The sequence below is a fragment of the Coptis chinensis genome, chromosome 5, assembly GCF_015680905.1.
Source record: "Coptis chinensis isolate HL-2020 chromosome 5, ASM1568090v1, whole genome shotgun sequence".
NCBI lineage: Eukaryota > Viridiplantae > Streptophyta > Magnoliopsida > Ranunculales > Ranunculaceae > Coptis > Coptis chinensis.
Genome location: NC_141460.1, coordinates 19277341 through 19285009, shown reverse-complemented (window position 1 = coordinate 19285009; position 7669 = coordinate 19277341). Strand labels below are relative to the sequence as shown.

The 7669-nt window shown below is 36.4% G+C and overlaps 1 protein-coding gene across 1 annotated transcript; it reads left to right on the top strand.

Moving 5' to 3' along the window:
- The first annotated feature begins 452 nt into the window (after window positions 1–452).
- LOC147497002 (uncharacterized) lies at window positions 453–1055 on the top strand. Its single transcript, XM_086562726.1, has one exon. The coding sequence runs from the start codon at window positions 453–455 to the stop codon at window positions 1053–1055; it is 603 nt and encodes a 200-aa protein (XP_086418852.1).
- The last annotated feature ends 6614 nt before the right edge of the window (window positions 1056–7669 follow it).

Here is a 7669-nt window from a genome sequence, read left to right as displayed (position 1 = left end):
AGGTAAAGTGGTTCAAACTTGTTTGGGGAAAGCTCTATGTTCCCAAGCACTCCTTCATAATGTGGCAATTATTCTCTAGAGCTCTGCCTACACAAAATCGGTTAATGGCAAAAAAGGCGATCAGCCAATCTCACTGTTGTCTCTGTGATTCCTTTGAGGAAAGTTCGGCACATCTTTTTTTTACTGCTCCTATTCGAAGATAGTGTGGCAAGGTGTAAAAAAAAGCTATCGGACTATCAGAACAGGTTCGTGCATCCCATGATGAATGGTATAGGCTTATGCGCATGTGCAAACCAAATTTTATGGCGTCTGAAGTAATGAGGGCTCTTATATGTGTGGATGTTCAAGCCATCTGGAATGAACAAAACTAGAGGATTAAAAACAAACGATTCACACTTGCTGAAGTGGTAAGCCCCCAAGCCCTCAATAGAATGAAACTCTATCTAGGTAAGATGCTGGAAACAGTACACGAGGATGTGGGGTTGCGTCTGCTTCTGGAAAAGTTTGGAATAAGAGCAAGGTTCAAGCAAAGGGTGGAACAATGGGTTCGGTGGCAGGCAGCACCACCTAACACCTTTACTCTAAATGTGGATGGGTCAATGAAAGATGAGAGCACTGGTTTCGGTGGCGTTTTAAGAGATAGTAACAGTGAGGTTATTCTCGTGTATAGTGGATCTTCTCCTAGACGATCTGTACTGCACCAGGAGCTGCTAGGGGTAAAAAAAGGGTTGGAAGGTGGCATAGCAGTGTGCATACGGAAACTACAAGTTCAATCAGATTCTATGAGACTGGTCCGGATTATGAATAACAATGAAGATCTACCGTGGCACTGCCGAAACTTAGTCTCCCAGATTAAAAGTTTGGCTACACAGTTTGAAGATATCGAGTTTAAGCATGTGTATCGAGAAGGTAACCAAGTGGCAGATTACCTTTCTAAAGTCAATAGCTCCTTATGTAATGAGTCTATGTTCTATATCCCCCCTATGGATCAAAAACTTGATAAGTTGATTAAAGGGGATAAGGATGGAAAAATGTACTTGCGTCTTTTGGCTTAATAAAGGTTGGGGTATCCTTAACCCCTAGTTACTTCAAAAAAAAAAAAAATAATGGGAAAGAATCTAAGAAATAAAAAATAAGTATATAGAGTTATGCCTTAGTCCTTTTTATATAGGAGATGGCTAGGTTTACAATTTCATGCATGGGCTTTGGAGCTATGTTTTGGGCTATTAAATCAAGCCTAAAACCTAATTACTTAAGTCCAAAAAGGGTTTCTCTGCTGAAAATAACTGCAATAGCCTTTTCGTCTACTTTTACTCCTCTGATTGGCTCAGGGATTAGACCATTAGAAAGCTCTTTCCGTGCCGGTCGTTTTGACATATAGTAGGTCTAATTCCGAGGTCTGAGTCCAAAGATACGATTTGCGGAAGTTCTGTTGACTTTTCTGCTCTATTTCTGCACGCGTTGACTTTGACTTTTCAACTTTGACTGAGATTTAAAAGGGCTTTTTCTCCTTGAAACTTGGGCTTTAACCATAGAACTTCTTAGTAACCAACATTTGCTCCTTTCTCTTGCAAAAGTGAAATATTTCTTCACATATTTGACTCCAATACCTGAAATACACAAAAACACGTAAACAGTACTAACTCTTATTTATTATACACATAATTAGTCTAAATGTAATATTATTAAGGGGTTAAAACTACAGTTTTGGGCTCTTATTAGTAAGTACCAGAGAGACTCTTTATTGTTCCCTTTTTCACTAAAACTTTAGTTCTAGATTGTGAGACTCCTCTTGATAAAGCAACTTAGAGTTGGTTGTGGGAGAAAACATGATCGGACAAATATACCCCAACATTTGGAATGGTTTGACCCTGTGATTTGTTTATCATAAGAGCAAAACTTAGCTTGACAAGAAAAAATTTCCTAGTCATTTTGAATGGCAACCTTGCATCCTGAGAAGGACATAATTGAATGCGTGGATGGAAAACTCGATCACCAAAGGAATTTCCAGTTACAATTTCTACATCAATTACATGCATGTTAAATCCTCTACATATTAGTCTTGTTCCATTACATAGGACATTTATAGGATTTAAATTTCTCGTTAGTGTAACGGGAGCTCCCAACTTTAGTTTCAATTTGTGAGGAGGTATACCACTGACAAGCTTCTTTCTGTGTATATGAGATGGTATATGGATGATGTAGATAGATGGTGGTCGTTTAACAAAATAGAAGCGTATCAAAACCTAATTATCCCTCAATAAATAAATGATGAGTAGGATATTGTTCCACTTTTAAGTGGAATTCAAGAGATTAGAATCCACCAAAACTTTTGATTCAATGACTTTTTGCTTTATGGTTGTTCTCACAAATAAACTACAATTAGGCAATCGAGCAAGTGTCAGTGCCCTCTTGGATGAAACATCGTTAACAAATAACTCTACTTAAGGCTGTTCCTATGTTTATGTTATTAATATCTTCTTTCCTTTTATGTGAGCTTGGGCAGCTATTCAATGAATCACCATCTAAGGCAAACACAATGAATACTTTCCTTACTCTAAAATACTACACAACTAGAAGAAAAGTAGAGAATAATAGTATAATATTCAATTACAATAAATAAAACCCTATTCTAGCATTATATTCAATTACAATAAATCAAAGCGTGTCACTAGCAAATATTCAATTGCAATAAATAAAACCCTAAACTAGCATGACATTTGATTGCAATAAATAAAAACCTTAATCTATACTTATATCCCCTGGTCTGGGCAATGGAACTAATAACTAAAAACATAAAGAACTAACCTGATAGGAAAACACCATGAACCAGAAGAATCATCAAACCCTAAGCACCGGCTTCATCTCCTCCCTTGAAGGAGAAGATTAGCCTTCCATAAAGAAGGAAGAACACGAAGAACGAGAAGAAGAAGAGTCGAAGAACATAAGACTAGAAAGACTAATTTATTAAGACTCGACTAGTTAAAACCAAATATTTTATTATTAATCTCTCTCTGCCTCAAGTTCTGGAGACAACAGTATAAGTCAATTGGCAATTTAAATAAGGCACTTAGATCCTCTATTTATATGGGTTACAATGAGTTCTAGAAGCATTCCAAATTGCCATTTGTTTTCTAATACAAATCAACTTTTTTCAGAGTCCAACTTCGTCTCCAAAATTGAGAAGGAAGTGGTTACAATGTCGTTTCATGCGTCTGGACGCACGATCCTTGCGTCTCAGACACGAGCATTGCGTCTAGATGCATGATCCTTGCGTTCCAGACGCGAAAGTCTATTTTCCCTCTTTTGCTCTATCCTTCTATCCTCTTTTGCGGGCTTTGGTCCAAGCAATGAATCCTTTGTCCTTGAGCTTCCAAATAGGCTTTAAAATAGGTCCAAGTCGCATCTTTAATAGCTTCAATTCCTTGGCCTTCTCCATGATTGTCCATGGGCCTCCCATGTGATCTTTAATGCTCTGAATTGCTCCATTTTACCCCTTTTTCTCTAATATTCCACAAAACTCTCTCTTTCACCTGTAGAATCATAAAATATAACTTACAAATACTATTAGTCTACTAAGATGGCTAAACAAGATGCATAATTGATGGTTAAATTGCACTTTTTGAGCACTTATCACAACTCCCAACTAGCCTTTTGCTAGTCTCTTAGCAAATAAGATAAAAAAAAATAGATAAGTGATATCACATAAAATGAATAAGCTTACCTACGAAATGAACGATGAAACTCAAAACGTAAGTAAACTAAAACTAGCTTATGATGCTTATATGCTTATCAAAGATTTCTACTCTCAATCCTATGAGATATAGTGGAGTAGAGTGATTCATTCCACTCCTAGTCCTTCCGCATGTTGTGTTATCACGTGTAATTACTCTACTTAAGGTCTAATGAGAGATTTACGAAAAGGCAACTAGACTACGATGCAACTACCCACAAGATGCAACTAGCCGGTTATCAAAATAACTAAGGGAATGCTACGTTTATTCGATGATAAGGAGTTAGAGGGGGATTGATTCCACCTTAACTCGACGTAATCCTATTAACGACGAATCGTCGTAATCCGAATTAAACGCTTGAAACAATTGGTTCTTCCTAATCCCTAATTACACATGGCATTCCTACAAATTCATAACTAGCATGTGAACGATTAAACCCATTCTCATGGTGAACTAATCGTTTCTAGAGTGGAAAGGAAATTACGACGATTCTACGATAGTCGGAATCAAGCTTTCATCAAGGCTTCTCAACCCCCTCTAATGGAGGTTTAGCCGATAATCATTACGCAATCATTTCCGATTAAAGTTAAACTAAACATGATATAAAGAATTGAAATTTACTAATCTAAATTAAACAATAATTAAAATCTAATTAATAACTAAGAATTGAATAACAAGTAGTAAATGAATCAGATCTAACACAAATATAAATGACAAGAATCAAAATTTAACAACTATCTATTTTATTAATCAAACTAATTAAGAGTAATGATTCTAATAGTTTAATCTAAAACAAGAATTGGATTTGAAATTAAACTTAATTAAAACAATTAAATCTAGATCTAGAAGCTATTCTAATGGCTACTTTCTATTCTAAGCTATCTACCATTAACTATCTACCATTAACAAAGAGCTAAGCTTTTGTTTTTATACTTTCAGATCCAAAAATCGTGCATGGGCTTGGAGCCATGTTTTGGGCCAGAGAATCAGGCCCAAAACCAAATTCTTTCAGTCCAAAAAGGCCTCTTCAGCTGCAGTTGGCTTCAATAGACTTTTCGTCCACTTCTGCTCCTCTAATTGGATCACGGCTTAGACCATTGGAAAGCTCTTTCTGAGCCGGTCGTTTTGACATAAGGTAGGCCCCATTCCGAGGTCTGAGTCCAAAGATATGGTCTTGGGAAGTTCTCACGACTTTGTGTCTTTTTTTTACGCCCAGCGTCGACTTTTCAGCTTTTGGACGGGCTTTAGAAAGGCTTTGTCTTCTTGAATCTTGGCCTTTAATCACGGAACTCCTTAGTAACCGACCTTTGCTCCTTTATCTCACTAAAGTGGCACATTTCTGCACATAATGGACTTTGAAGCCCTGAAATGCATAAAACACGTGTCGTGTTAACTCTTAATTATTACTCACATAATTGGTCTAAAAAGTATATGCATTCTGAGGGTTAAAATTACAGTTTTGGGCTCTTATCAAACCACCCCCAAACAGCATTTTGCTTGTCCTCAAGCAAAGATGAGAAATTAGAATAAGTGACCAAAAATGGAGTTCTAACTACTCTCGTTTCGCTGAGTGCGATTGCATTGACCATATCTGACAAGGCGCTTTAAACCACTAGGAATTCCCTAGTGGATGAGTTATAGCCTCATGAGATTTTTCCAGTGAAGGTACTCACAAACTTCATCTATACTACAACGACTAAGAAATAAAACTATTGTTTCCTTATTCATGCTCCAAATTATCTATACCTCTCATTAGCAATGTATATAGAGTAATCAAGTCGAAACCTAAGCTAATATATGCATAATAATCAATCATCTACAACAAACATATATACAATGAGTAATACTATGAAATGCAATAGCAGGTCCATTTCTGAAACTCGGAATAGCGTCCTTAAGTAGGTTCTCACAATAATAGTCAAGATACAACACTCTGATTTTTCCACTCAAGTTTATTTACTCTAGTCTTGTGATGGGCACACTTTACCTTACAATCTCAATCTCAATGACAACAAGGAAGCGGTCGATCAAACACATCTGCCACTTACTATCACACTAACCTATTCCTAATTGAGCTAGAAGTCTTTATTAGGTGTTGCGGGGATTAGGAGATGTTTTAAGAAGGAAGGAAATGGATATTCAAAAGGACAAGTCTGAGATAATAGAGTCTTCATATTATGTAACTTAGAGAAAACCTTGTTATTTTCTTTTGCTTCTATACTTTGTTTCCATCCTTAGCCATATTTTTTTTTTTCTTTTTTTTTTTTTTTTTTTTTTCTTTGGGTTTTGACTCCTTTTATTCTATATATTTTTTTTTTTTTGGTCTTTATTTATTTCTATTTTTATTTTTCTTTTCTTTGGATGGAAACTTCTTTTCTTTATTTCTTGAAGCAACTAACTAATTTTTGTTTACACAGGTTTTTCTCTTCTTCTTTCTTCCTCATTCTATTTTCAGACTTATCTAAATTGGGTAGGTTGAATTTTTTATTTTGTTTTGTTTTGTAATAGGGTAAAGGATTTGTGGTTTATGAAAGGCTAAAGAAAGGCTCAGAGGGGCGACTAGCGGAAAATAATTCATAGGTTTGAATTTCTGGCTATATCGATCCAAAGAGGGCCTAAATTCTCGCTTAGGATATGGTTTAGTGATCAAGCAAGTGGACGTGTGATATCTCTATCCGGATTTTACTTCTCCCTTGTGTCATTTCTCAAATGTTTCGCTCATATAAGGCTTTAGGCTATATTCTCACAGGATTTGTAGAATAAGTACTCTAGCCTAGATTTCGAAAACTTCTTGCTAACAATCATCGATACTCATGTAATATATTTATAAATAGATGCAAAGATTATTACCTACATATTAACCTATATTTCTAAAAATTATTACGATGCAAAAGCTACATTGAGATTTCTAGATTGTTAAGAGCATAGAGAAGGAAAACAATACCACTATTCCTAAGTGTATAGCATGAACTTATTTATTTATATTTTTGAATTTTTAAAATTTTAACTAGAAAACAAATGCATATTAACTCTATCTATATCCTATCAGATGCCTTAATTACACGTGTTTCTATGCCCCCAAACAAGAAGCATGTGTTGTCCTCAAAGCATTTAAATAAAGAGGGTAGGAAAATACCATTGAAACGCGTGAAATTCAGGGATATCTGCAAGACAAAGTTAGAACGTACTAATATAGGAAATAAAAATTGACACAACTCTATACGAGTTCTACCCATTATGGGGTTAACAAGAATGAAATTGCTTGGGACATAAGCAGACACTAACTAGAATGAAAACTTACCTTATCTCCCGCATTACTCATCATCTTACTCATCCTCTTCTTCCATAAAGAAGTGAGGTTCCTTTGCGTCCTGCCATGCCATGATAATTTGCCAGGCTTCCCGCCATTTATCATCTATTATTGCTAACCTATTAAGAGCCACTTGGTCTGATGGGGTGTAGGGTGCAACCTGATGAGGTTGTATCCTCCACCCTTGCCAAGTCATTGCACGGAAAGATCGAATAATACTATTGGTGGGTCGTACCGTGTCGACCATAATCCAATCCGTGAAACGTGTACAAAAAATAGGAAAGAAACATAGCATAATATGGGAAACTAGAACGGGCATAAGAAGGAACTTATGCCTCATGTTATGGGATCGAGCTAAACTAGACATCAAGGTTCGGGGAAGGTCATGACACATACGTCCCGTGGCTAAAGCAAGGAAAACGCTGCAAGTGGCATCATTCACAGAAGAAAAACGTCATTCCCCTAAAATGTTTAGCATGATCCAAAACATAACAGTTCCTATGTTCATGGACAGGCTACCAAAAGCGACGTTATAGTCCCCTTGGTCCTCGATACGGAAAATGCCCTCGCCGCATGCGACTCATGCAAGAACTTCGTAAGTGTAGACATACATATTATCTACCCA